Genomic DNA, 27,960 nt, shown 5'->3' on the forward strand with positions numbered 1-27,960 from the left:
TGGTTTCTTTCCCCCCCCCCTTACAGGTGGCCGTGGTGAAGGCCAACGGCTTCTCCAAGGCCTCCGAGCCCCAGGGGCAGCCAGAGGAGGAGGAGGAGGAGGCCCAGACCAAGGTGCTGACGCTGCACGTCACCGAGGAGGCGGCCCTGGAGGGCACCGAGATCCAACAAGTCACCATCCCCTTCAGCAGCACCGCGGAGTACAGCATCATAACCCCAAGCGAGGAGGAGGCCACCAGCACGCTCTACGGGTGAGAGCAGAGAAGCCGGCCGCCTCCAGGCAGAAGGGCTCTGGCCGCAGGGAGTCGATAGCGAGAGGCAGCGTGGTGCAGTGCTTAGAGTGCCAGACTTGGACCTGGGAGACCAGGGTTTGAATCCCCGCTCAGACACAAAGCTCATGTGCCATCTGGCAACCCAGCCAGTTGGGCAGGGAATAATTAACAACAACAACAACAATAATACTGTTTTGTTTATTACTTGGACCAGTCTCAGCCTCACCTACCTCACAGAGTGGTTGTGGAGATTAAATTAGGGAGCTTTGAGCTTCTTGCAGGGAAGGTGAAAGATAAATAAATTGGGGGAGGAAGAAGGTGGGGCTTCCACGGCCATCTCAGACCAAGGCTCCCTCTGCATTCCTACTGCCCCCGTGGCTTCAGGGTTTTCTCTGGATCCACGTGATTTAGAAAGGAAGAGATTTGGGGGAGCTGGGAGACCCCCCTCACCGCCCTGGACTCACTCTTCTGCCTCTCGAAGGGCCTGCGGGGTCAGGAAAGTGGCCCACCTGGGCAGCATACTGCTCTGGCAGAGGCCAACCAGGCGCCCCCAGTGGGAAACCCACAAGCAGGATCCGAGCCCAAGTAGCGGCCCTCTCCTCTCCCGGGGCCTCCAGCAACTGGCCCTTGATAGGCCTCTGCTCCTCCGTGAGTTTGTCCGATGTCTCTTGGCAGGGAGGGGGAGAGTGCCAGCGAAGTCGTCCAGGCGGTGGTCAGAAGCTGCACCCTGAAGGATGCCACCACTCCCAGCAGCACGCCAGAGAGCCAGCAGCACACCGTGGAGGTGAGGAGGAGGAGGAGGAGGAGGAGGAGGAAGGGGGCCTGTCTGTCGCCCAGGGAGGAGGGAGGCCAGCCCAGCCCCGGGTCCAGGAAGTGCTGCTCTAACCAGCCTCCCTCCTGTCCCTGCAGATGAGTGGGGAGCGGCCAGAGGCCCAGTGCAGCGTCCCGTGGCCTCTGGTCCAGTGCCTGGCCTGGCCGGCCCACAAGGCCGTTTCGCTGGCCCCCGCCGACCAGGAACCGGCCCCCGGCAAGGGCAGGCCTCCCACCAGGCAGGGGGCGCCCAAGCAGGCCTCCGGCAACGACACTTCCCCCAAGAAGCTCCCGGCAGCCCCGGTGGGCAAGGTGCCCTTGGCCAAGAAGTTCTCCTGCAAGATCTGCATGGCGACGTTTGCGGGCCGAGCGGAGATGGAGAGCCACAAGCGTGCCCACGTCGGACCCAGCGCCTTCAAGTGCCCCGACTGCCCCTTCACGGCAGCTCTGTGGCCCGACGTCCGGGTAGGTGGAGGGGGGGTCCCTTGCAAATGGAGGTGGAGGGGGCAGGACGGCTGGGAAGTGCCCACAGCGCTGCGGCCAGAGGAGAGAAGCCCGGCACAACTGCCGCTCTCCCGGGTGGCAGCAGGGAGACGGAAGGGCAGGCTGCAGTTGGAGAAGCCCCTGGGCTCCCAAGCTGAGAGGAGAGGGGAGGTTTGGGGTGTCCCTGGGTCACCCCTCAGTGACACCCCCCACAAGAGAAGGTCTGAAGGTCCCCACTCTGGGCCACTTTGCTCTCTGTGGGGTGTATTAGAAGATTTTGGGAGAGCTCTGATGGACTCTGCGGAATTGGCGTGATAAACTATGTGATAAGGACAACTGTGACTTTAAAGAAGAAAGGGAACCTTTTACGGAGTACTTAAAGAAACAACAAAACGAACTGGACTCCTTGGCAGGGTTTGAATAAACCTTCACAAACTTTGTATTGGTAAAATAGAGATAGATAAATTAAGGATCTTTACATTTTTATAATATGCCCCGGGGGAGGGGGAGGAGGAGGGGCCCCCACGCCCTGACTTGGTTTCTCCCTTCCCCCCCCCCCCCGCAAACCAGGCCCACATGGAGCAGCACGCCAGCCTCCGGCCCCACAAGTGCCAGCACTGCAGCTTTGCCTCTAAGAACAAGAAGGACCTCCGGCGCCACACCCTGACGCACACCAACGAGAAGCCCTTCGCTTGCCACGTCTGCGGGCAGAGGTGGGCAAGGGCCGCTGCTGCCAGCATGGGGGGGGCATTTGCCTTCGCACAGCAGAGCCACCCCAGGGGAGCAGGGAGTCCAGCTCCCCACCTCAGTCTCTCCACTGTTCTCTCCTCCGCAGGTTCAACCGCAACGGGCACCTGAAATTCCACATGCAGAGGCTGCACAGCGCAGAAGGGGGGAAGCAGGCGCCTGAGCTGGCCCCCAGCGCCTCCCAGACCATCATCCTGAACAGCGACGACGAGGCCCTGGCCACGCTGCAGAGTGAGCAGAGCAGAGACTCCGGCACCCTTCCTCTCCCCACTGCCCATCGGCCACAGGGCGGGCAAAGGGCATGTCTCTGCTCCTCTCAAGAGCCCCAAATTGGGGGGGGGGAGGCAGAAGTGCAAAATGGCGCTGTGCGCAGCCAAGACCACTGGTTCCCCAGTTGGGGTTCCCTAGTGGGGTGCTAAGAGGCAAGGGGGCAGCGGGGGGGGGGGCATTGGAGGGCATAGCTGTCCACCTTCCCTTTTTTTGTGGGAAATTCCCTTATTCCAGCGCCATTTCCCGCTGCTTCCCACTGCTATCCCGGATTGTTAGATATCCCGTAGACTGTCCCCGGGACAGGTGAGGCTGCTGATCCCTTATTTTCAAATCTGAAAGTTGACAGCTATGCTGGAGGGGAGCGCTCCAAGCCCATCCATTGCCTGCATAAGACTGAGCAAGCCAGAGCCTTGATTAAAATAACTTCCCTGCTTCCTATTTAAAGTCTTACTGCTCTTTTCACTTTCAAGTCTATTTCCTTTGGTCACAAATGGACAGGTTTACAGTTCTGAGTTGACACAGGATGGCCCATAATGGGCAACACCTATTGCTTTTCTAATAAATTAGTTACCGTACACCTGTGGTAGGTGAGTGATTGCACCTGTTTGGCAAGCAGTTGCGTACGTGTTTCCTTCACCCTTATTTTGCCGTTAGACAGAATGCATGCAAATAATTTACAATGCAAGATTTTGGGTTTTTTGCATTCCTTTGTGGCTCATGCAAACCACTCTTCTGAATAGTGCTTTCCAGGGGGCACTGGGAGTGAGTTTGTGGAATCAAGGGGACGGTGTCCCCCAAAACATTTGGGGAACTTGCATCCTCTTGCACGTGGGAGACCATTTCTGCCCCTGTGAAGACGGCAGCTGTATGCCTGCCAACCGCACTCACCAGAGCGTGCTCTCTCTCTCTCTCCCCCTCCCATCCCAACAGCAACCTTGCAGTCCGGCCAGGCTGTCCTGGCTCCAGAGAGGCTCCAGCAGGCCCTGGGGCAGGAGCGCATCCTCATGACGCAGGAGCAGAGCGTCCCCGGCCAGGTGAGGGGGGCAAGCAGGCCAGAGTCCCGGGTCCCCTCCCTCCAGGCTTCTGCAGCCTGCGTCTCCGTCGCATGTGGGGCATCTGGGCGTGGGGCGGCAGTGGTGGGTCTTGGGGCCCAGAGCTGAACCCCCTTGCGTCTCTTCTCAGGAGGATGCTGCCTACATCCAGGAGATCGTGACCACGGCAGACGGGCAGATGGTGCAACACCTGGTGACGGCAGAGAACCAGGTAGGGCAGTGGCAATGGGGCGGGGGGCCGGAGCTGGCCTGGCAGGAAGTCAGAATGCCTCAGGGCATTCTTCTTCACGCAGCGCACAGTCAAACTGTGGAACTCATTCCTGCAGGACGCAGGGACGGCCACCAGCCTTTGAAAGAGGCTTTGATTAAATTCGCGAAGGAGAGGTCTCTCGATGACCCTGCTCTGTCTCCACGGCCAGAGGCAGCAATGCCCGTTTCTGGGCAGCCCAGGAGGAGAGAGGGCTCTTGGGCTCGCATCCTGCTTGCAGTCAAAATAAAAATTTAAAAATTCCTTCCAGTAGCACCTTAGAGACCAACTAAGTTTGTTATTGGTGTGAGCTATCATGTGCATGCAGGTATCTGAAGAAGTGTACATGCACACGATAGCTCACACCAATAACAAACGTAGTTGGTCTCTAAGGTGCTACTGGAAGGAATTTCTTTATTTTGTTTTGACTACAGCAGACCAGCACGGCTCCCTACCGGTATCCTGCTTGCAGGCTTCCCTTCGGAGCGTCCTGTTGGCATCGGCTGTGAGGAGAGGGTGCTGGGTCAGGTGGGCCCCCCTTGGCCTGATCCAGCACACTCTCCAGACTCCTCTTTCTGCGCCTTCCTGTTGCGTTCCGAAGGCAAAGGAAGGATTGGACCCTGATTAATAAAATACACACCAGGCTTGGCCAGCAAGACTCTGCGAGGAAGTGCCAGTAATCATCTGCCACACCCTGTCCCAGCTCCCTTTTATTAACAAAAGAACTTTTAACATCGCTTGTACAAACCAATCAGATTTCCTCTGAGCATTTAAAAAAAAAAACACCACTTGGGACAAAGTTAGATCAGAGAAATCCTTTTAACTACAAAGAACTAATTTGAGCATGCATCAAGAAATCAAGGAGGAATGCATTTAGCAAATCCCGGAGGTCATAAACAGGCAGTAAACAGGAAAGGAAGGACAGGCAAGGAAAGATATGTTTACCATCTTCTTATGAGCTCTCTTCCTGGCCCTTAAGATCTACCTAAAGATTAACAAAATCTACATCAAAGTTACCTCCTATCTCTATGGCCCAGGATGCCTGGTGAAGCAACTGGTCTGTGTTTTAGAATGCTTATACGTGCCTGTCAGGCAGAGAAAATGGGCAGCAGAGAAAATGGACAGAGATGCTGAGGCTTGTGGGATTTGATCTGAAATTATCGTCAATGACTCAAGCCCAGTCAAGCAATGCTTTCATCGCTGACACAATGGCTTGCTGCATTTTTCATGATTCCTCATAGCAATCCCATGTGACCACCACACCTTCCCTTCCAGGTCCAGTACATCATCACCCAGGATGGCGTTCAGCACCTCCTGCCCCAGGAGTACGTGGTTCTGCCCGGGACACATCACATCCAGGTGAGACCCAGGGCTGGAGGGGAAGACAAGGGAGCAGTTGCCTCCTTCCTTCCTTCCTCTCCCTGCCCCCTGCTCACTAGATCAACCCACCTTTCTCCATCCCACCCCCCGCCTCTCCGTCTCGCTTTTCCAGGTGCAGGACGGCCAGATCACCCACATCCAGTACGAGCAAAGCGGTCAGTTCATGCCGGAGCCCCAGGTAGGAGAGAGGGGGCGTTTGGCAGGCCCTCTTCCCACTCCGTGTGTTTGTAGCAGGAGGGTTTGGAAGCTTATGGGGTGGGGCAAGGGAATGAGGCTGGGGCAATGCCTCCCAGGGCTGCTGCCCACCCTGCCCGCTGCTGCCTCCGCAGATCCAGTATGTCCCCGTGTCGCCAGGACAGCAGCTCCTCACGCAAGCTCAGCTGGAGGCCGCGGCCCATTCTGCAGTGACAGGTGGGTACAGGGAGGGGGGAAGGGGAGCTGCACATCCTCTGCCCGCGTCTCTCAAACGTGGGTCTCCTGCTGCTGTTAGACTACAACTCCCATCATCCCAAGCTAGCAGGACCAGGGTCAGGGACAATGGGAGTTGTGGTCCACATTATCCGGAAGGGGCCAGCTTCGTCCAATCAACTCATGGAGCAAGAATGCAAATGGCGCCTGTTTAGTTTGCACAAGTTGCAGAATTTGGGCTGGGAGGGGGCACATTCTGCCTCTTGCTCAGCTGCCCCCTCCTGCCCCTGGTTTAACTGACCCCCCAGCGCAGCTGCTTCTTACCTGCTTCCCACCCATCTCTCTCTCTCTAGCGGTGGCTGATGCCGCCATGGCCCAAGCGCAGGGCCCGTTCAGCACAGACTGTGCGGCGGACCAGATCCACGAGCTCCAGCCGGGGGTCCACTATGACATCATCACGCTGGGAGACTAGCAAGGGGGACCTCGTCCTTCCCCTACCCCCCCCCCCAAGCATGGACCTCTGCTTCCTCTTGGCTCTGCGGGGGATGAGAGGGGGCCTGGCTGCGTTGGCGAGCAGGATCAGCACCCTGTCTGGATTGTGCCTTTGCGCCACGACCAGGAACGCTCAGTGTGCCCCTGCCTCTCGGAAGGAGCTGCTCCCTGGGGCCTGGCAGGGCCAGCTGCCCCCCACCTGCCTGCCTGCTGGCTGCCAGTGGCTGAACTTGAAGCTGTGGGTGCTTGAGCCCCAGCTGTAGGCCTGGGGGGGCTGGGGGCGCCTTCCCCCATGGTGTGGGGTGTTGCTTTGCTGGCCTTGACAGCGCCTCCCAATAAAGGCGCAGGACTGCCTGGAAGCGAGATCTGTGTTGGCGCTGCCTCTTCCTCCTCCTCCTCTCCCCTCCTTCCTTTGTCTTTGCCACCTGCTCAGGTGACCTTGACTCTGGCCAGCCATCGCCCCCCCCTTCCCCCCACCCCTGGAATTAACCAACTGGTGAACAGGCTAAATCCCGTGTAACTCTCCCTCCAGTACAACCGCTGTCTCCCTGAGCCCGTCGCTTGGCAGTTGTTTACATGGGATTATAACAGCTAATCTGGGGCTTTAAGGAGGGCCATTTTGCATTATACTGATTATCTTCCGGGGGGGGGGGGGCAGGGTGGTGACCCACCCAACTTCTGCAGGAGGACACAGGCAGCTTCTCGTTCTCTCTTGCAGGAGGGGTGAGCAGGCTGCCAGTCAGGGTAACAGTCTGTGAGAAAGGTCCCCGTCTTCCTGCAAGTCCACAGCCTGGCCTCTCCTCGCTGCGGACTGAAGGGGCAAAGGGGTTTCAGATCAGGGAACCAAGGGGGGCGGAGCGTGGCCCGTTTCGGGGGCAGGAAGCTGGACAGGGGGCTTCTTGTTGCAGGTGTTCTGCTTGAGCGCCATGGGGAGGGTGCTGGTGCCCCCACGATCCTGGAAATGTAGGGCACCCCAGCTGTGGTTTCTGCCCGGCCATTCGGCTCCAGCTGTGCCCTGGCATTATAGCAGGTGCTGGGGGCGGCGGCATTAGGGCCAGCTCCAGCTGTGTTGGGGAAGCGGGGCTTGCGCCTAGATTACAGGCCATTATCTAATAAAGCCGGATTGGCGCACAGCATGCTCATGATCAGGGTGGTGGCACCGAGTCCTCTGGGGACAAGGTCACGGCCACCAGATGTGGAGGATGCAGCCGCCAGGCAAGGCAAGGGCCGGGAGCTGCCGCAGCCCCTTCCCAGGCCCCCTCCGAGACATTGTTGCCAGGTAGGTAGAGGGCAGAAGGATGCCCTGTCCATGCTCAGTGGCCCTTTCCTGTGCCAGGTACACGTGGGCACCTGTACCAGGGTTGTAGAGGAGCGTGTTGTAAGGAAACTCGGGTTGGCTTTTACAGGTACCCTCGAGGTCCACTGTGGATTTAGAAATATAAATGGAGGATGCCAAGGTAGCAAGGCAAGCTGCTGATCTCCCTTGGTCTGGACAAGTCTGTCAATCAAGATGCCTGGCAATACCCGACAATGGCCCTTCCTGGCCTGTCATCCTTTTGAAATAGGGAATACCTTGCCTGCAGAATCCATTGTCAATGACGTGCTTCATTCCTACATGGATACCTGCTCTTTTCACTGGTCAGGCCATTCAACAGCTATTGGTCAAGCTGGTTCAGGGAGGGCGATTTATCAGGAATTTCCAGCTGCGTGACTTGAGGAGGGGGGGTCTCTGAGGTTGGCTGGGGCTAAACACAGCTGCTGTGTTGCCCTCAGCACTATTTCAGACGTGGCTGATTTGAAATGATTCCTTATATTTTTATGCTGCTTTTATTTCACATGAATTGCAAAGTGGCTTACAAACAGTAACAACTGATGTTGTTGTTTAGTCGTTTAGTGGTGTCCGCCTCTTCGCGACCCCCTGGACCAGAGCACGCCAGGCACTCCTGTCTTCCACTGCCTCCCTCATGCTGGTATCTTCGAGAAAACTGTCCAACCATCTCGTCACAATCGATAGAACATCACAAATTCACTTATGAGCATGCATTTTATTTATGACACCTTATAACTCTTACAAGAAGTACATGCACCCTTGTGGCTATTTATGACCTCTTATGCCCCTGCAGAGCTTGTGTGCCTTAAGGACTAGAAACCTGGAGGGGATGCACATTTTCTCCCTGCTGCATGCTCCAGCTCAGAGATGTGGGTTGAGGCCCTGCTGCCGCCTGATCAAGGGAGAGTCAGTCCCATTCAGAAAGGTTGAAAAAGGAGCAGGGGTGGAGCAGCCATGTCTGTGAGTGTGAAGGAGCAGTGAATGGGTGCTGGGTGGAGAGGCGGCCTCCAAATCTGCTGGGTGCTGGAGCAGTCTGGGAAAGCCAGCTTGGGCCAGGAGGAAGGGCCTTGGCATAGCTCTTGCAAAAGGTGGTTAGCTTTGTACACAGAAGAAGGTCCTGGGTCCCATCCCTGTAGGGAACCCCTAAGCACACATACCCTAAGTAGAGATGGCTGAATCAGGCCAGTGGCTCATAGAATCCTAGAGTTGGAAGAGACCACAAGGGCCATCGAGTCCAACCCCCTGCCAAGCAGGAAACACCATCAGAGCACTCCTGGCATATGGTTGTCAAGCCTCTGCTTAAAGACCTCCAAAGGAGGAGACTCCACCACACTCCTTGGCAGCAAATTCCACTGTCGAACAGCTCTTACGGTCAGGAAGTTCTTCCTAATGTTTAGGTGGAATCTTCTTTCTTGTAGTTTGGATCCATTGCTCCGTGTCCGCTTCTCTGGAGCAGCAGAAAACAACCTTTCTCCCTCCTCTATGTGACATCCTTTTATATATTTGAACATGGCTATCATATCACCCCTTAACCTCCTCTTCTCCAGGCTAAACATGCCCAGCTCCCTTAGCCGTTCCTCATAAGGCATCGTTTCCAGGCCTTTGACCATTTTGGTTGCCCTCCTCATGTATAAGGGATGCGGGTGGCGCTGTGGTCTAAACCACAGAGCCTAAGACTTGCTGATCAGAAGGCTCGGTCCCTGCTCCTGCCAACCTAGCAGTTCAAAAGCACGTCAAAGGGCAAGTAGATAAATAGGTACCACTCCGGTGGGAAAGTAAACGGCACACGCTGTTGCACCAGAAGCAGTTTAGTCCTGCTGGCCACACGACCTGGAAAGCCGTTTGTGGACGCCAGCTGGCTCCCTTGGCCTGAAAGCGAGAGGAGTGCCGCAACCCCAGAGTCGCCTTTGACTGGACTTAGCTGCCTGGGGGTCCTTTACCTTTACCTTAAGTGGCTCATGTAGCCCAGCCTGCTGTTGTCACAATGGCCAGCCAGATGCCAGCAGGATCACAAGCCCCTCCCCCCGCTTGTGCCCTTGACTGTGCGGGCAGAGCAGAGCCATCTTGCTCTCCTCCTCTTTGAAAGCTCTCTGCCTCCTGCAGCAGGGAGTTCCTCAGTTTATGCACTGCAGGAAGGACTTCTTTTCATCCGCCCTGAATCTTCCACCCTTCAGCTTCACTGGACGCTCCGGAGTTCTAGTGTTAAGAGAGAGGCAAGAAAACTTCTCGATCCTGCCTTGCATAATTTTACAAACTTCGGAGCCTGCAGATCTTGCTGGACCACAGCTCCCATCATTCCTGGCTCCCCCCTAGACTAAACGGCACTTAATAGGCCAGCGCTCTAAACTGGGTATCTGGGCAGCTTCCTTTTCCCTTGACTTGTGGCATCCCTCCCCTCGCCCAGTGATGCCCGCATTGCCCTCCTCTGTGTAACCCCAGGGCGTGTAGGACTCTGCTTGCATGTCCTAGTCCACCCAAGGCACATGCAACCGGGTGGGGGGTGAGCTTTTCTTCCGGCTCAGGGTCCCCCCCCCCTGCGTGCGCTTTAGAAGCCCTTCAGGCGCGTTGGCTCTCCTGCGCCGTCCTTCTACTGGGATCTCCTCGGGGCAGCGACACCGGCACTTTCTTAGCCGGACGGTGCCCGGGAATGCGCTGGATTCAAGCGGACACTTTCTCTTCGTCCCTCCCTTCTCGGGTGGGGTGTGCCGGGGTGTCCCCTCCAGCCCCGTCCCAACCTCTCCGGGCCGGGGAGCGGACGGAAAGGAGACCGGGAACGGAAAGGCCTCTCGCGCGCTCTCGTCCCGCCCTGGAGGCCGTCGGCGGTGGATTCGGGATTTCGCAACCGGCGGCACCGGGAGGAGGAGGAGGAGGCTCCCGGGAGTTTGGAAGCGCCGCCTGCTGGGTCCTGGGGCGGATGCGCCGCTCCGGAGTGACGCTCCTCCGGGAAGCGCCCCGACGGGCGGGGAAAAGGGCCGGGAAGTCGCCGCCACCCCGCCACCCCGCCACCCTCCTCGTGCCCCTCGACGGAGGGACCTTCCCGGGAGCCGCCTTCAGCGGGTGCGTTACTCTTCTTCATATCCGGAGAGAAGGCAAATGGATCCGGCAGGGAGCCAGGCGGCGCGCCCCGGGCTCGACGGCGCCGCCGCGGACCCGCTCCTCCTGCGGCGGCGAACAGCTGCCTGCGGAGACTCCGGCGGGAGAGCAGCGCGGCCAGGGGGGCTTGGCACGCGGAGATGGACGGGGCGAGCGCCCTGCCTGCCTGGCTGCGTCTTGTGCGCTCCGGCGATGCGCCTCTTGCTGCGCTCCGCCCCAGAGCGGCTTAGGGGCGCTGAACGGGTCCGGGAGCTGCCGGCCTGGGCTGGAGCACGTGGGGTGGGGAAGGGGCTCGCTCCCTCACCCCCCCCCCCAGTGCAGGGAAAGGAAACTGGTTGCCTGGTGCCGAGTCCAGAGGGCAGCCCCCACCTCTCCAGAGGGGCCTCTTCGCCAGCCCTGCCTGGAAATGATTGAACCTCCTGCGTGCAAAGCGTTCGGTCTACCCCTGAACTATGACTCATTCCCCCAAAAGTAGCAAAGATTCTAGTCCTCATTATTCTGAGTAAAGGGGCGAAGCAATGAGAACATAAAACGCTGCCTTGTAGAAAGTCAGTCCTTTGTCTAATGACTGGCAGTGGGGGTGGCAGGCAGGGGTCTCCCCCCCCCCGAGATGCTGCCATTGGGGGGTTGAGTCCCAGGCCTCCTGCAAGCAGAGACGGATGCTTTGCAACTGAGCTGCGGTGGCCAGTGGCCCCTGCCCTCCTCCTCATCCGCTGCTGACAAAAACAGGATGCTGCACTGAGGGAGGCGACTTCCTTCTCTCCCCCCCCTTCTGATTTTCCCATCCACAGTGCTTAATCCATGGCACCTGATTCACACGTGCACTTGTGAACCCTCTCAGCCTTCTTTCTATATTTTATTTAGCCCGTAAAGTCTGTACAATGCTCAGTTGGAAAAGAAAAGCTCAAAGCAGTTCACAAGAAAATGATAAAATTATCAATTAGGGGGGAAAAACAAAAAACAATAATTTAAAACTTTTAGAAAGTTAAAGCAGCCATAGACTAAAAACAGATGAATACCTGCATCACCGGTCTAAGGACCTTGAGTTCCCAGATGCCACATTCTGGCACAATTCGTTTGGTTTGTTTTGTATAACACCCTGATTAGGTAGAAATCCCCATAATCCACAAATGAAGTATTGAAATAAATGTTTGTCAATACAGGGAAGAGAGCTGGGGGTCTTAACTGCATAGCAAATTTGTGCCAGGGGACAGCTAAGAGGGTCTTGCTAGAAAAGCTGTTTTGTTTTGCAGAAGAGTCTTCCTGTGGCAACTGCTCCAAAGCGGGAGGGGCACAGAAGACCAGCCCCCAGCAGGACATCTGTCCAGCCGTCCAGTCGCTGTGGGACTCCTGAGAGTCTCGGTGCCGGTGAGACATGTCAGCCCCTCAGATCCTGGTCACTGTCTGCGATGATGGGGCACCGGTAGGTTTCCTGGGGCCTCTGGGGCTGCTAGTGCTCAGGAACTGAAAGCGGGTAGCTGGGGAAGGAGCTGCGGTGGGCTTGCCTCATAACTGTGGGGTGAGGATGGCCGCTTGCTCTGCCAAGACACTAAATCAGAGGTTGCATGTTGCCAAAGGCCCCAAATTATAGAATGGTAGAGTTGGAAGGGACCCCAAGGGTCATCTAGTCCAACCCCCTGCAATGCCGGCATGTCAACTAAAGCATCCATGTTGTGATAAGAAGTTTAAGTCTTAGATATGTAATAAATGTTCATAAATGGACCAACCAAGCATGTACATAGATCGGCACAGGAAGACTGACCTGAAACCAATTTTGATTCCCAAAATGACCAAATGTTTTCTCTGCAAGGTCAAAGGAAAATGGAAAAGCCTCCCCATTGTTTTTTCCTTCGCAAATCCCGTCTTAAGGGTATGTCTGTGTATGAATAGGGTGAGGCTGTGACCTGGCTCAGGAACTACGTATTTGTCATTACAAAGGACTGGCCAGGCTCCCCAGGCAATCCAATCAAGTGAGCACTAACAGGTAACCTGCCAGACAGGAGATAAACAACAACAGGAGATAACGCACTCAGATTTCTGCTATAGACCACCCTTTCTGTGATGTAGGTATGATGTTTGTAGGGTGGTGGTCTTGGGTTACACCCCTTCTGTGATGTATGTATGATGTATGGAGGGGTGGTCTTGAGCTCCATGGCAGGGAATTTAAAATATCTATATAAGGGCAGGCACACCATTGTTCTGGGTTCCTCCTCCTCCCGTTCCTGCGTGTGAGGGGAGCACCCTGTTGCAACAGATCAATAAAGATCAGGCTTACTAGCTGCTTTGCTTCTCAATATTCTCTGCTTGGCCTCTGTCATTTTCTCCTACTAATAGGGAACCTATGTAAGGACTCTATATGGGCTCTTGTGTCCCCTATAAGGGAAAAAGGGCAGATTACCGTATTTTTCACTCTATAAGATACACTTTTCCCCTCCTAAAAAGCAAGGGGAAATGTGTGTGCGCCTTATGGAGCGAATGCAGGCTGCGCAGCTGTCCCAGAAGCCAGGAGCCCCTCCCATTTCTCCTCCCGCTTTGCTGGAGAGGCACTGAGCAGACAGGGAGAGAACATTTTTTTTCTTCTCCTCCTCCTCTAAAACTAGGTGCGTCTTATAGAGTGAAAAATACGGTATTTGTTTACAACAATGCGAGATGGCCCTCCACCTTCTCCAAGGAAGGAGAGGCTGCCACCTTCCAAAGGAGTCCATTCCTCTGTCAAACTGCTCTTGCCATCTTCCTAACGTTTAACCTGAATCTCCTTTCATGCAATGGGAATTGGTGGGTTCGAGTCCTGCCCTCGGGAGCAGGAGAAAACAAGCCGGCTCCATCTTCCATGGGACAAACTCCAGGAGGGGCCAAGGTCCTGAGAGCGGGTGCTGGGCTGCCCCCCTGCCCGGGGTCCCAGCCTGGAGAGAGGGAAAGCACCTTGCAGGCAGGCAGGATGGTGCTCAGGACCACGGCTGAGCGCCCCCTGGCCTTCAGCCTGCCTCTTTCCAGCTCAGCCCCTCTCATAAGCTCCTTAGCCACTGGCGGCAATCACTTTCTCGTGTTAATAGGATCATGGCGGATCAGGGAGTCTGCCTCCACGCAGGGAGCGGGCACAGGGCACCCACGTCTGGGGCAGCACCTCTGGGCAGGGGAGCTCTCTTTGGGGTGGGGAGGGGGCAACTCAGCATCTGTGCCCCATTCCCTCCTCTCTTTCCCCATTGCAGCCCCAGTCAGACCGAGACGCCGCAGACGACGGGGGTGGCAGTGGCCCGGGGGTCTCCAGCCCAGTGGCGGTGAGTGATGGGGGCTGGTGACAGAGGGGGCCAGAAAGGGGTCAGGTGCTTCTGGGGAGAAGACAGGGGACTGCGTGGGGCTGGTGGAGATCCTGCAAGAAGGGGGACTATTGGATTAAGACGATGGCTCACAACACAAATCCATAAAGACAACACAGTCAAAACATACAGAAAACGTAAGAAATGAGCCTCACTGGGGAGACTGAGAGGATCTTTCTTCTTCCAGCTGGAGCCCCTGGAGAAGGAGTGGCTGCAGGCGGCAGCCGGGGGCCACGTGGCCACCCTCAGCCACCTGCTCCAACAGGACCCCACCCTCGCCTCCAAGAAGGTAAGATCGCCCAGCGGCCCCTCGGAGCCAGTGCCCGACTTGGCCAGCCCAGGCTGGTTCCCAGGGAGGGAGAGCCCAGCAAGAGAGCAAGACTTGAGGCCGGCTGGTTCTCGCTGCCTGGGAGAGTCAGAAGGGGCAGAACTGCCCTGGGCACCCAGCATCCCCTCCCTCTGCCAAGGAGGGCCTGTTGCTAGATTGGAGGGGGGAATGGGGGTGCCAGAGGCGGATTTAGGGCAGCGCAACCGCTTCCCCTGCGCAGTGGCAGAGTTTCATGCTCTGGCACCAGGGGGCGGAGAGCAGGTGGGGCAGGGCCGGTGCGCATCCTGGGGGCATGGCGTGTGTCCTGGGGGCATGGCCCATAAGGGTGTGGCAAGCGTCTTGGGGGTGTGGTTCCCCCCATAGGGGCATGGCACCCAGCGTGGGCCGGGAAGCAGCAGCAATGGCACACCGCCGGGATCGTGCTGCCGGGGGTGGTGCGCTCCCCCCGCACACCTCTTCCTCCGCCAGCGTCCCTGCTCTGGGTGCTGAGTCTGGGGGGCACTGCAGGGCGTTGCAACTCTGCTGTAATGAATTGAGCAGAAGGGAAGAGACGGGGGTCGGGGTCAATGGGTTCTGGCCTTGCACAGGGCACTGCTGAAATTGGAAAGGCCCCAGTCTGCCTCTAGGACCGCCCTGCATCTGAAGGGGCTCCCTTGCGCTTGCCACCCTCCGGGTGCTGACTTGAGCCCCTCTTTTCTCTCCCTCCCATGCCGCTCCGGCTGCTGCTTCCAGGATTTCACCTCGGTGAGTGTGAATGCGGTCCTTGCTCTTGTACTCTGGGGCTGAGACCCACAAGGGGCGCCTGGCTGGCTGTCTTGCCCAATGCCAGGCGGTTCTTTTAAAATGAGATTCAGACAAACACAAGTGAGTGAGAAGATTAAAGATTTTCTTCTAAACAGAGGCATTACATGCATTACCAAGCAAGCACCTCGATCTGCCACTGGGAAGCCCTCAAGAAGTGGCGAAGGGACTCCCCCAGGGAGCCTCAGTTTGCAGGGCCCTGCGATCAATCAGTCCGTGCAGGAGCTTCTACTAACTCTACCCAAACCTTCCGATTTATAGATAGCTAAACTGCCTACATGCTACTAGCTATGTACAGATTCTTCATTAGCCACCTCTCTCAGTGCCTTACTTTCTTCAAACAATGTCTAACATCAGAAGCAGGTACCCAGCAATATCACTTCCTTCCCTTCTTACAGATTAGGGCACTTAAAAGGCTGTTCTTCAGCCATCCAAGAGCCGAACAAGAGATCGAGAGGGGAAGCAAAGAGAGGCAGGAAGGGAACCACCTTAGAGCGCTCTCTCCTCCAAATACAATTATCTTCCGGGTAGATTGCCCTGTGGGAAGAGGAAGCTGGAGCAGGTGGGCCACTGGTCTGATCCTGCAGCCTCTTCTCATGTTCTTCTTTGGGAGCCCAAGACTTCTCGGGGGGCTGAGCCCACACAAACAGAGCTTTGGAAAGAAGCAGCCGCGGTCCTGGATCAAACCACCCCCTGTGTTGCAAAGAGAACGTCAGCAATGTTATGGTTTGAAAGAATTCTATAAAAGATTGTTTATTGCATATGTACATGGTCATCGTGTTGCCTAGACATTGCTGCTGGTCCTGGATCCGCCAGCCAGCCCTCCCTCGCCTGGAGAGGCAGAATTGGGGGGTCAGTTGCCCTCCAGCCACCATGTCTCACCTGGTCAGGAAGGGGGCTGGGGCCGTGGGCCTTCTGCTCTGCAAGGGGTTCAGCACCAGATTAGCTGCTAGAAAGACCCATGGGGGGGGGAGCCTGGCAGACGGGGCCCCGTTCAGGCAGGTGCTCCCACCTGGAATGGGGTCTCCATTGCAGACGGGGGGGGCACTATGTGCTTTAATTCTAAGCCGTGTGACTCCCGGCAGTGCCATGTTGGGCCTCCACATCTTCCTCCTCTTGGGGTCCTTTGTGGGAGGGGGGGACCCAAGTCCCCTTGCAATGTTTCTGCCCCCCACCCTCCCAGCCATCGGGGAAGGGATCCCTACTGCAGCCCCGGGTGTGTGAGTGCCAGCTGTGGATGTGACACTCTGCACATGTTCAGAGGGCTTCAGGACGCACCGCGTGGCTCTAACGCTCCCTTCTCTCTGTTTCCCTCCCCCATTGCCAAATCTGCCGCCTGGCCCTTCTCCTCCCGCTCTGCTCAGGGGGTAAGTCTAGACCCAAGTGGGTCAGGTCGCCTTGGCGTAGCTCTGGGGGGGGGGTTTCCTGGGGGGTCCCTTCTGCCTCAGGCTGTCTGTCCTCTTGATGGGCACTGTCTCTGAGACCCAGCGCCAATGCCACCCGCCTGCCTGGCATACCGCCCCTCTTTCTGTTTGGGGTGCTCTCTGCTTGTGACCCCCCCCCACCCCACAGCCTCCCACCGTCTGTGTTTGGGGGGGGAAGGAAGAGTCTCCCTGGGAACTGGGGTCTCTCCTGGGTGGGGATTTTAATGTCTCTGCCTCTCTTCCACGGTTGTTGTTGCTGCTACTGTTGCTGCCTGACCTGACCTGACCCAGTTCGTAAGTATTTGGTCCCAACTACTAATTTCCTCCCCTTACCCCTAAATGCCCCCTTCTCCTCCCCAGAATCCTTCATCTCACATTGCGGAGTTAAACTATGGAACTCCCTCCCACTGGATTAAGTGTAGGCCGCCCACCGATATGGCACAAAGTGACATGCATGCATCCTTTTACTTGCATGCCACCTTTCCATAGTTAGAACCGTGCTCAAGATGGCAGGGGACGGGGACAGGGGACGGAAATACAAACATGGCAGAAGTAGTCATGAACAAAAAATAAAATATTAAAAAGTGCACAACCAAATTAAGCAATCTTCACATAAATCGTAATATCTAAAATAAAGATACAAAACAGCAACTGTCCCCCAGCAGAAAACCCCCAAGCCCAGCCCAGCCCAGCTTTTGCAGTTGGAGTCAGTCCAGGCCCCTGAAAGGGCCTGCAAGGCAGGGAGGACCAGAGGGCTTTCAATGGCCCCTAGTGAGGAGAGCTCTGCAGGAGAGGGCACTGCTTGTGGGGTTCCCCTGACGGGCCCCTGTGTTGCGTTCCGAAGGCAAGGGAAGGATTGGACCCTGATTAATAAAATACACACCAGGCTTGGCCAGCAAGACTCTGGGAGGAAGTGCCAATAGCCACTCCTTCGTCCAAACCGTTTTATTAACTCTTAAAAGAACTCTTACACAGCACTTGTAAGAACCAATCAGATTTCCTCTGAGCATTTCAAAAAAAACCCACGTGGGGACAAAGTTAAAACTACAAAGAGCTAATCTGAGCATGCATACATTCTGGGGTAAATAAAACAGGACTAAAGGAGGAATGCATTCAGCAACCCCGGAGGTCATAAACAAGCAGTAAACATGAGAGGAAGCATGGCAAGGAAAGCTATCTTTATCACCTCCTATGTGAAACTCTATTTCTTGGCCCTAAGACTAACAAAACCAAGGAAAGGTGCATCAAAGCCATCTACTATCTTTATGGCCCAGGATGCAACTGGTGAAGCAACCGGTCTGTGTTTTAGAATGCTTATATGTGCCTGTCAGGCGTAGAGAAAATGGGCAGTAGAAAAAATGGGCAGAGATGGTGAGGCTTGTGGGATTTGATCAGAAATTATTGTCAGTGACTCAAGCCCAGTCAAGCAATGCTTTCATCGCGGACACAATGGCTTGCTGCGTTTTTCATGATTCCTCATAGCAATCCCACCTGACCCCCCCCCCCACCCTTGGTTGGCTCCTGTGAGAAGAGGGTCCCGGGGCCTGATCCGGAGGCTCTGCTGATGCGTGTGAAGCAAGCCTCCGCCTTTCCTGCTCCTGGGAAGTTCAGGGGTGCACAGAAGGGGGGCTCCCTTTTTCTTGCTGGGTGGGGGGAGGAAAAGAGGAAGGCTCCCCCCCCCCGGTGACCCCCCTGCGCTCTCCCCCCAGACAGCCCTCCACTGGGCAGCAAAGCACGGCAAGGAGGAGCTGGTGACCCTCCTCTTGGGGGCCGGGGCCGACGTCAACATGCGAGCGGTGAGTCCCTTGCAGGGCTGGGAGAAGGGGGCTGCGCAGCAAGGCGGGCTTGGCAGCAAGGCCGAATCCTGGGGAGAGAGGAGGTGTTGGGGGTTCCCCTAAATGGCCCCTTTTCCTCCTCCCATGCTGACCCCTCTGCATGAAGCATGTGAGTAGACCCTTCAAGTAGACAAGGGCACCACCACAGGTGTTTTTTTGTGGGGGGGGGGCACCCTGCACCATCCAGGGCAGGAATTGCAGCTTCAGCATGGAGCTGCTCCCCTTAACATGGGGGCCCAAGTGGGAGCAGGGTGGGCAGCACCACAGTTGCACAACCAGTTGCACAAACCCAGCCAGATGGGCAGGGTATAATATTATTTTATTTATTATTTTATTTATCTATCTATCTATCTATCTATCTATCTATCTATCTATCTATCTATCTGTCTATCCTTCCTTCCTTCCTTCTCCACCCTCCTGCCCCTTTTCTCCTGGAACACACACAGGGGGTGAGTATTCAGGGGTGCTGGACCTGTGGGTGCATCGCTTTGGGGGTGGGCAAGGCCCCCGAGAGCAGAGACTGCTGGAGGGTTGCTGGAGACCCCAGGGGTGGGAGGGTTTGGGTGGCAGGTGGGGCGCCCCCCACTCCCCATAAAGTAGCAGGTCTCCATGCTGTGTGCAGGCATCTTGGTGCCAGAGGGCGAGGGGGCACTGGGCACAGCGTGTTTTTGGGGGGTTGGGGGGTCTGGTAGTTCCAGAGTCAGGTGCTTCAGGGCCTGTTCTTCCTCCTTCCGCCCCCCAACCAGGGCTACACCCCCCTGCACATTGCTGCCCTACACGGCCACCGGCGGCTGATGGAGTTGCTCATCTGGACCCACGGTGAGGAAGACATGCCCCCCCCACATCATCCACGCCCCTCCCTCCCTGCCAAAGGGGTCAGCCCTCCTTCGGGGCGGCTTCTTCCTCCCCGATGGCACCTCAGCTCCCTGTCGCCCCGCAGGTGCCAACCAGGACGTCCGGGATTACAGCGGCCGCCTGGCCAAGCACTACCTCTGCGTGGAGACCCCGGAGGGAGCCCCCACCCCACCCCGTAAGAACAGCGCCCCCCTCTTTCCTTTGCGTGCGCCTCCACAGGGAGGGCGGCCTGGGAGGGCAGGTTCAGGACGGGCCAAAGGAAGTCCTTCGCCGTGGAGCGCCGGGTTAGACTGCGGAACTCCCTGCCACAGGAAGCAGGGATGGCTTTGAAAGAGGATGGGACAAATTCACAGAGGAGGAGAAGGCAGCAATGCTCCTGCTTCCCCGTTGAAAGAAACTGCAGGAGGGGAGAGTGTGGCTCTTTGAATCCTGATTGTTGGAAGCATCTGACAGCCAGGCAACAAATTTAAAACCCCTTAAAAACAATTATAAAAGCAGCATAAAATACAGTATAAAAACACGAATAACAATAAAATTCAAAAATCAATTTAGGGGAAATAAGCATGAGATTATCCCCAGGGCTGCTGGCTGAATTGGTCCTACTTGGGCCAGCGAGGAGACCAGGGGAGAATTAGCTGTGGGGTCTCAGAGCAGGTACCGTATTTTTCGCCCTATAGGACGCACTTTTTCCCCTCCAAAAATGAAGGGGAAATGTGTGTGCGTCCTATGGGGCGAATGCAGGCTTCAGGAAGCTCTGTGCAACCCTCGGGAGACCGGCTCTGAGGGTTGCACAGAGCTGCCTGCAGTCCCGGGATCAGCGCATTTCTCCCCATAGCCAGCCGCACAAGCTCGGGGGACAGCGGGGAGGCAGAGCGCACCTTCCCACTGTTCCCCAACCTGGTTCTTCCAGCCCCGCACCTGGGGGGGGAAATAAAAAAAAATTCTTTATTCCCCCCCCCAAAAAAAAACCTAGGTGTGTCCTATGGGCCGGAGCGTCCTATGGGGCGCAAAATATGGTAATCTTCATAAAAAGGGAGGGAAGGGGAAGAAAAGATCAGGCTGAATTCAGATTAAAGGCCAGACGGAATAGCTCTGTCTTACAGGCCTGGCGGAAGGAGGTTAAATCCTGCAGGGCCCTGGTCTCCTGGGACTAGGGCATTCCACCAGGTTGGAGCCATCACTGAGAAGGCCCTGGCCCTGGTGGAGGAGAGTCTGACTTCCTTAGGGCCCGGGACCTCTAAACTATGGTTGTTCATGGACCTTAAGGTCCTCCGTGGGGCAGAACAGGAGAGGGGGTCCCGTAGATATGTGGGGAGGGGTCCCTTTCTGCTCCCTGTTTGCATGTGGAAGAGGGGAAGGGACCCTAAAGGGGATTTGCTTGCAGCCCCCTTCCCAGAGCTTCTAGGTTGTCTGGCGGAAGAGGGGAGAGGGGAGGGACGTGGGGTTGGACTAGATGGCCCTTGGTGGTCCCTTCCAACTCTGCCCTCTGTGTGAGCGTGCCCCCCCTGGGGGTCTGCTGGTGTCTCCCCAGAGCTGAGCCCGATCCGGGGGGAGCGCAGCAGGAACCGGAAGCTGGCCTGCCTCCTCCTGCCCAGGACCCTCCACCCAGCGCAGCGCAGATGGGGCTCAGCCAACGACTTGGCGGAAGAGGAGGAGGAAGAGGAGCCCCAGGAGACCCCCCAGCACCTGGCGCCCCCAGGCAGCTACCGGGCCGTGCGCAAGTTCTCTCGCTAGGCAGACACAGGCCCCCGGACTCGGCCAGCCTCTCTCTCCGGGAGAGGCAGTGGTGGCGCAGTGGTTAGAGCATTGGAGCAGGACCTGGGAGACACCAGGGTTCCAGTCATTCCACGAGTGGCACTGGGGGCCAGTCGCTGCCTCTCAGCCCAGCCTACCTCACAGGGCTGTTGTGGGGGGAAAATGGGGGGGGGGGAAATGATGCTGGGCACCTTGAGCGCCGTGCAGAAAATGTTGGGCTATAAATGGAGCAAATGTTTTGAATAACCTTTTATATACATTACAGCCGACAGGTGAAGAATCAGAAGCACTCCTCTCTCTCTCTCTCTCTCTCTCTCTCTCTCTCTCTCTCTCTCTCTCTTTCTCTCTCTCTTCTTCTTCCTTTGTATTTGTTTTTATTTAATCGGTTTTTTTACCTTTTGTATTCTAAAAAGATATTTTATAGTTGGTATTCATCTTTGTATATCTCCTTTCAAGCTTTAATAAAATATATTGGGGGGAAAGAGAAAAGGGTGGAGTATGAATGCAACAGATAAATAAATGAAACCAGCCCCCGCCCCCCTCCTGAGCCGGGGAAGCCTTAGACTTTGCCCCCCCCCCAGCTCCCTTCCTGTGTCTTCTTCCAGGCCTCTCCAGTCCATGAGGGACTCCAGGCCTTGATGCAACAGATCCAGGATTTGGTTTCCTCAAAATGAACGTCAGCGGAGACTGGTGTCTTTGGGATATACTTACAGATGGTTTTACTTACACATAGATACAGACTGAGCATAGGATGGAGGGGTCACAGCATCAACATCCTTCTAGGAAATCTTGCTTTTCAATTATTATTATTATTTACTATTTGTGCCCCGCCCATCTGGCTGGGTCTCCCCAGCCACTCTGGGCAGCTTCCACAAAGACCAAAAATACACTAAGATGTCACACATTTAAAACTTCCCTGAACAGGGCTGCCTTAAGATGTCTTCTGAATGTCAGGTAGTTGTTTATCTCTTTGACATCTGGTGGGAGGGTGTTCCACAGGGCGGGCGCCACAACTAAGAAGGCCCTCTGCCTGGTTCCCTGTAGCTTTGCTTCTCGCAATGAGGGAACCGCCAGAAGGCCCTCGGCGCTGGACCTCAGTGTCCGGGTAGAACGATGGAGGTGGAGACGCTCCTTCAGGTATACTGGGCCGAGGCCGTTTAGGGCTTTAAAGGTCAGCACCAACACTTTGAATTGTGCTCGGAAACATACTGGGAGCCAATGTAGGTCTTTCAAGACCGGTGTTATATGGTCCCGGCGGCCACTCCCAGTCACCAGTCTGGCTGCCGGATTCTGGATTAGTTGTAGTTTCCGAGTCACCTTCAAAGGTAGCCCCACGTAGAGCGCATTGCAATAGTCCAAGCGGGAGATAACCAGAGCATGCACCACTCTGGCCAGACAGTCTGCAGGCGGGGAGGGTCTCATCCTGCATAGTCTCAGCTTTGGATCCAGCACAGAGCAAGCAGGTCTCTGGGTCTCCAGCTCAGCTCTTGCACAACTCTCAGGGTCTTGTTCTCCTACCTGGCAGCTAGGTGAGGGGGGTGGAGGAAAGGCCCACCTGTTAAACTGGAGGGTCCCATCCCTTAGTTGCGGCTCCTGCAACCTGGCTCATTCTTTTGGGATGTGGATGAGGACACTTAAGTGGCCAGCCAAGGACATTGTCTTACCAAAATAAAATTGTCTGACGAGTTTAACGATAGAATCCCCCATTAGATTCTATTTTTTTTATATAAAATATTTATTAAGGGTTTTAAACAATTTAAACAATACAAAATACTTCCCATTCACAATCCAAAAAAAAGGAAAAACACCATAAACCAAAAAAAAGACAAGAAAAACGTACAAAGCATACAGAAAAAAACAAGCAAAAAAGACATAAAAAGACATAAAAAAGAAAATGATTCAATTTCTTAAATATTTTTCCATAACCCTCCTTCATGACTCCCTCACATCTCCCTTTTCTGTGTTCCTGTTTACAAAATCATGTTCAGCAATACTTCACCTTCTCTAAAAATTTGTTTTAAATTGTACATTTCAACTATTATGTCTCCAATTTTACCCTTTGTTATCAAGTATTTAAATATTTAGGCTTGACATAATATTATTCAGATTTCATCTTTGTTCTTATAATTCAGTTATTTTCATACTCCTTTCCGCTAGGTTACTAATGCCATGTTGTCTTTATATCCTGCATCATTCTAGCATTCATACAATTTACAATACTTTTGCAAATAGTCCTTGAATTTCTCCCAGTCCTCTTCCACTGTCTCTTCTCCCAGGTCTCGGATCCTGCCAGTCATTTCTGCCAGTTCCATGTAGTCAATCAGTTGCATCTGCCATTCTTCCAGGGTGGGCAAATCTTGAGTCTTCCAATGTTTTGCGATAAGTATTCTTGCTGCTGTTGTCGCATACATAAAGAAAGTTCGGTCCCTCTTTGGCACCATTTGGCCGACCATGCCCAGGAGAAAGGCCTCTGGTTTCTTAAGGAAGGTATATTTGAATACCTTTTTTAGCTCATTATAGATCATTTCCCAGAAAGCCTTAACCTTTGGACACGTCCACCAAAGGTGAAAGAATGTTCCTTCAGTTTCTTTACATTTCCAACACTTATTGTCTGGCAAATGGTATATTTTTGCAAGCTTGACTGGGGTCATGTACCACCTATATATCATTTTCATAATATTTTCTTTCAAGGCATTACATGCCGAATCCCCCATTAGATTCTAACCCTCCCTGCGTCCAGGACCCCAAGGACTGGAAGGGACTTGGGGCATCATGCAGACGGACCTGCCCAAACCTCCTTCGAAACTCCATCTCATTGGCCTGGAAGTGAATCGCCCCCATGACCACCGTGCGACTCAGCTGGGGCCCCAATGCAGCTGTTCCACCAATGAGGGAGTAGCACTCTGCGCATGCTCTTTAGCCAAGACTTAGAAGGGGAACCACAGTCCAAACGAGGTTCTTTGTCCACCTCTCCAGGCCTGGAGCACCCAGAGGTTTCCTAGTACCTAAATTTTTGTACATCTTAGATAGTCTTGAGGGGGTGAGGTACCATCCGGGCTGCATCTTTAACATATTTTCCTTGACACACCATACATTTCATATTTGTTCTCCAAAGATTTTCCCATTTGGTCATCCTTATTGGGCAGCCAATATCCTGTGCCCATCTAATCATTTCCTAGTGCTTCGTTGTGGGGAAAGAGAGCAGCCCCCACCCCAGTCCTGCTCTGCTGTAACCAGGCATGAGCTCAGGGAGGGGGCTGCGATGGGGGTCCCCAAACCCCTCCAGGACGTGTGCCAAAGGCAGCCGCTCCGGCGAGTGAGAATCCAGCTTCTGGCACAAGGCTGGGCTCCTCCAACTGCATCATCCTGACGCTGCCCCTTTAAAGTAAGCTGTGCCCGCTGTTGGCTAATGCCCCTAATCAACTGCCCTTCACCCCTCTGCCCCTATAAATCCCCCAAGCGTAGCCTCTCCCGCCCCAGAGCCACTCTTGCACAGCATGGCCTCAGCACCCTCCCAAGAGACGCCTGCGGGCAGTGGGGATGCGGAGGGCTTTTGGTGTCCCCTAGGGGCCCCACCTGCCCCCCTGCCCCCTCTGCTGCCCCACCTGCCCTGCGCCTACCCTGCTCTCCCTTGCTACAGCCTGCTGCAGCCACCGCCCCTGGGGCTCTTCGCCCAGCCGGTAAGTGACTCCAGGCACTAGGAGTGGCGTGGAGGGGGGGCGGTCTGTGTTGCATTGGGGTGAGCGAGGGGGTGGGCCCAGGTGAGCCCCTGGGGGCTTGAAAGATGGGTGGGACTGGCTGGGCCAAACACCTTCTGCAGGCGAGATTCTTCCCTCCCTCTCCCTCTCTCGGTCACATGGGAGAAGGTGCAACTTCTGGTGCTGAAAAGCTTCCAGGACCACTCAGGTCCTCTGCGCTTTGCTGCTTCCAGCAGCCCTCAGGCTAGTGACACCCTTGCTGGAATCATCAAAGAATTCACTTGCCTTTCTCCTCCTCCTTTAACAGCGCCAGCAACCAAACAGCAGGGAGTCCCGCAGATTAACTGCCCACTAGACTTATTTTGTTCTTTCAGAATGTGTCAGTCTGACTTTTTTTGTTTCCATGTGTCCATTCTGGACTCCTTTCTTTGGGCCCTTCTGAAACAGATGCAAGGCTCATGAAGGTTTTCAGGCATCGATGGCCTCAGAATAGAAGTTTGGGGAAGGGCTGCAGCTTCTGAAGGTGGAGCATCTGCCTTGCAGGCAAAGAGTCCTGAGTTCGAATCCCAACAGCATCTCCTAGCAGGGCTGGGAGGCCCCTCTGCCTGAAAAACTAAACAGCTGCTGCCAGCCAGTGCCGACAATACTGGGAAAGCTGAACCAATGTCTCAGTGTAAAGCAGCATGGGCGTAGCCGGGGGGGCAGGGAGGGACAGCTGCCCCCCCTAAATCAATAAAAATGCATAGCTAACGGAGGTTCTGCACCCCCTAACAAAACTCCCGGCTACACCCATGTAAGCCAGCATCCCATGTCTCTGTGTTCCTACCTGGCAAATCTCTGCGTTCAGTTTCTCCATCAGTTCTGAGGTGGGAGCTCATTGGAGCTGCTTACCTGTGGCTGGGGGATGCCAAGCATGAGGAGAAGGAACTTCTGGGGAGAATATTACTCAGGGGAGAAGGTAGCAGGCAGGCAGAGCAGGCCGGGGGGTGAGCAATGGGGCCAGCCGTTGGGGGGCAGGTTGTCAAACAAAGGCCAGGCAGCCACTGGCACCAGATCCCAGGTGGGTTGGGGGCAAGGGTGGGGTCAGACTGGCTTGCCGGAGACACCCCCACGAGTTCCCTTCATAGAATCATAGAACGGCAGAGTTGGAAGGGACCCCCAGGGTCATCTAGTCCAACCCCCTGAAATGCAGGAATCTCAACTAAAGCATCCAAGACGGATGGACATCTGACCTCTTCTTAGAAACCTCCAAAGAAAGAGTCCACCGCATGGGAAGGCAAACTAAGGACCGGGGGCCGGATCCGGCCCAATCGCCTTCTCAATCTGGCCTGCAGATGTTCTGGGAATCGGCGTGTTTTTACATGAGTAGAATGTGTCCTTTTATTTAAAATGCATCTCTGGGTTATTTTTGGTGCATAAGAATTCCTTCACCCCCCCCCAAATATAGTCCAGCCCCCTGACCTTCCAAGGGAGACCGCTCCTCTGTCAAATGGCTCTTTCATGTCATTTGAATCTGTTGTTCCTGGTCCTCAGCAGAAAAAAAATCAAGCGTTCTCTGTCTTCCATGGAACAGCAGCACTTCAGATATTTGGAGATGTCTCTGTGTCTCCACCTTCCAGCCTGCTTCTTCCTAGCAGCCGGGCAAGGCGGGGGGAGGCCCAGTGGCCATTTGCCCGATGGCACAGAGCAGCTTCTTTGCTTATACTCATTGCAATGCCTAACTGGTCAGCCAAATCCACTACCTAGGCAAAGGCAGCAGTTGGGGAAGCTTGCTCTCATACCCTTTACCCCCCCCCCACAGGGTCCCGAGAGCTGGACGAGAGTCAGGGCATCATCCAGACTGACCCTCCCAAACTTGTGCCATCACCCCCTCCAGAGACCAAGAGGTCTGTCCCAAACCTCCTCCCCACCCCAAGCTCCTCCAGAGATCTTCCTCATGAGCTCTTAGGGATGGGGAGAGAGGCCTTTTGCATGCAGCACAGGTGTCCCATTCCTGAGTCCTGCCTCTGCCTGGGATTCATGTTCTCTGTCCTAATTCTCTTTGCGCCAAGTCCCCCCCCCCCCATTTGAGGCATAGCTGTCAACGTTTCCCTTTTTTTAAGGGAAATTCCCTTATTCCGAATAGAATTCCTTGCAAGAAAAGGGAAAAGTTGACAGCTATGATTTGAGGGGCTGTAGGAGGAGGCAAGCCACCCTCGTGGCAACAAGAAACACAGGCTGGCAAGCGTTCGCAGCCTGGCGCAATGGGCAGGCTGGCATCGAGGCAGCTCAAGCCCGCTCCTCCCAGCCCTGGGCTGCATGACAGACACTCCTCTCTCTGGTCTGGAGATGTTTAAAAATATCTGCAGAGCGGGAGTCTTTGTGGTGGCTTCTCAACCAGACAGGGAAGGGGCCTTTTCTGGGAGGCAGGAGAAACGTTGGGGTGGGACTAAAAATAGCAGCAGAAAACAAGAGGAGGCAGCAGAGCTGAAGAAGCAAAGCCCCAAGGGGGCACGGTGCCCGCCTCTCGACCTCAGCAAAGGTGGCAGCGCCATCCGCAAAGCTCTGCCCGCCCCACTCAATCAGGAGGGGGCCAGAGTGTGACTAACCGGAACAAACTCTGTCCTGGTAGAACCAGGGTTGGTGCAGTGGTCAAAGTTGATGAAAGGACCCCCAGGTCCTTGAGGGCAGCTGCAGCCCCAGTGGCAAGGCTGGACCCAAGAGCACCCCACATCCTTTAGGGGGAGAGGGATGCCCTCCGGGACAGATGGACCCCCACCCAGGAGGGCAGAGAAAGCGTCCATTAATTTCCACCATGCCTTTTCTCTAAAATGTCCCAAATGATGCAACCTTTCTCTGCCTGCCTTTGCTTTCAGGGTGGAGCAGGTTTCCATTGCATGGGCCACATTTCAAGCACGCTTCAATTTCTGCTCTCTGACGCTTCTGTCGTTGACTCAGCCGGCATTCAGGCATGCTTCTTTCCTCCAGCAGGGACAAGTGTCCCGTTTTAAGCGGGGCATCCCAGATCACAGAAGCCAATTCTGGCTTCGCCTTGGATCCCGGAATGTTCTGTTTAAGACGGGCACCCTGGCACGAGTCAGCAGGGTTGTGCTGGTGAGCGCCAGAGAGCTTTCCAGGATCGCTTTGGGAATCATCAGGGTGGGACCAAAGCGTCTCCGGGAGGCTGCAGTGGCGGCAGCAGGAGGCAGCAGGTGAAGGGGGCAAGGGGCAGGCAGGCAAGGGAGGGGCTGGATGAGCAGTGGTCTTGGGGCTCAGCAGGCAAGTGACAGGGGTGGCAGGATGGTGTGGGTGTGCCCCAATTTGCCCTCCTGAAATGTGGGGGAGTATGCAGGGAGCTGGAGCAGACCGGAGGAGCCAACATTTC

General features: G+C 55.4%; 2 protein-coding genes across 4 annotated transcripts in view; both read left to right on the top strand.

Moving 5' to 3' along the window:
- The window catches only part of ZNF335 (zinc finger protein 335), a 28,317-nt gene extending 21,794 nt beyond the window's left edge, over positions 1-6,523 (top strand). Inside the window, exons 19-29 of the mRNA XM_081196826.1 lie at positions 27-250; positions 947-1,055; positions 1,181-1,546; positions 2,135-2,277; positions 2,400-2,542; positions 3,512-3,615; positions 3,764-3,844; positions 5,156-5,239; positions 5,373-5,438; positions 5,590-5,671; positions 6,022-6,523. Coding sequence (XP_081052952.1) covers positions 27-250; positions 947-1,055; positions 1,181-1,546; positions 2,135-2,277; positions 2,400-2,542; positions 3,512-3,615; positions 3,764-3,844; positions 5,156-5,239; positions 5,373-5,438; positions 5,590-5,671; positions 6,022-6,140 — 1,521 coding nt within the window. The 3' untranslated portion in view covers positions 6,141-6,523. The remainder of the gene's footprint in view (positions 1-26; positions 251-946; positions 1,056-1,180; positions 1,547-2,134; positions 2,278-2,399; positions 2,543-3,511; positions 3,616-3,763; positions 3,845-5,155; positions 5,240-5,372; positions 5,439-5,589; positions 5,672-6,021) is intronic.
- Positions 6,524-11,508: 4,985 nt separating this feature from the next.
- Positions 11,509-21,387, top strand: LOC308588276 (ankyrin repeat domain-containing protein SOWAHC-like). Of its 3 annotated transcripts, none has more exons than XM_081196731.1 (8): positions 11,615-12,006; positions 13,793-13,861; positions 14,088-14,189; positions 14,961-14,978; positions 18,163-18,249; positions 19,035-19,107; positions 19,229-19,318; positions 20,675-21,387. In XM_081196731.1, exons 1-8 carry the CDS (start codon positions 11,959-11,961, stop codon positions 20,875-20,877), a joined length of 690 nt encoding a protein of 229 aa, XP_081052857.1. In that variant the 5' UTR covers positions 11,615-11,958; the 3' UTR covers positions 20,878-21,387. The 3 variants fall into 3 exon arrangements, 2 of the variants coding, with proteins under 2 accessions (XP_081052857.1, XP_081052856.1); XM_081196730.1 differs by having other exon boundaries at positions 11,638-12,006; positions 20,663-21,387; XR_014008614.1 differs by lacking the exon at positions 20,675-21,387 and having other exon boundaries at positions 11,509-12,006; positions 18,735-19,107; positions 19,229-19,305.
- Positions 21,388-27,960: the final 6,573 nt, after the last annotated feature.

This window comes from Podarcis bocagei (genome assembly GCF_964188305.1).
Source record: "Podarcis bocagei genome assembly, chromosome: 5".
Taxonomy (NCBI): domain Eukaryota; kingdom Metazoa; phylum Chordata; class Lepidosauria; order Squamata; family Lacertidae; genus Podarcis; species Podarcis bocagei.

Bases quoted from the DNA above. Each gene is read 5' to 3' on its own strand.
- LOC308588276 (XM_081196730.1), top strand. From the start codon at position 11,959: ATGTCAGCCCCTCAGATCCTGGTCACTGTCTGCGATGATGGGGCACCG. The intron at 18,250-19,034 runs GTGAGTCCCTTG...CCCCCCAACCAG, and splicing joins CCGACGTCAACATGCGAGCG to GGCTACACCCCCCTGCACAT. The intron at 19,319-20,662 runs GTAAGAACAGCG...GGGGGTCTGCTG, and splicing joins GGGAGCCCCCACCCCACCCC to GTGTCTCCCCAGAGCTGAGC.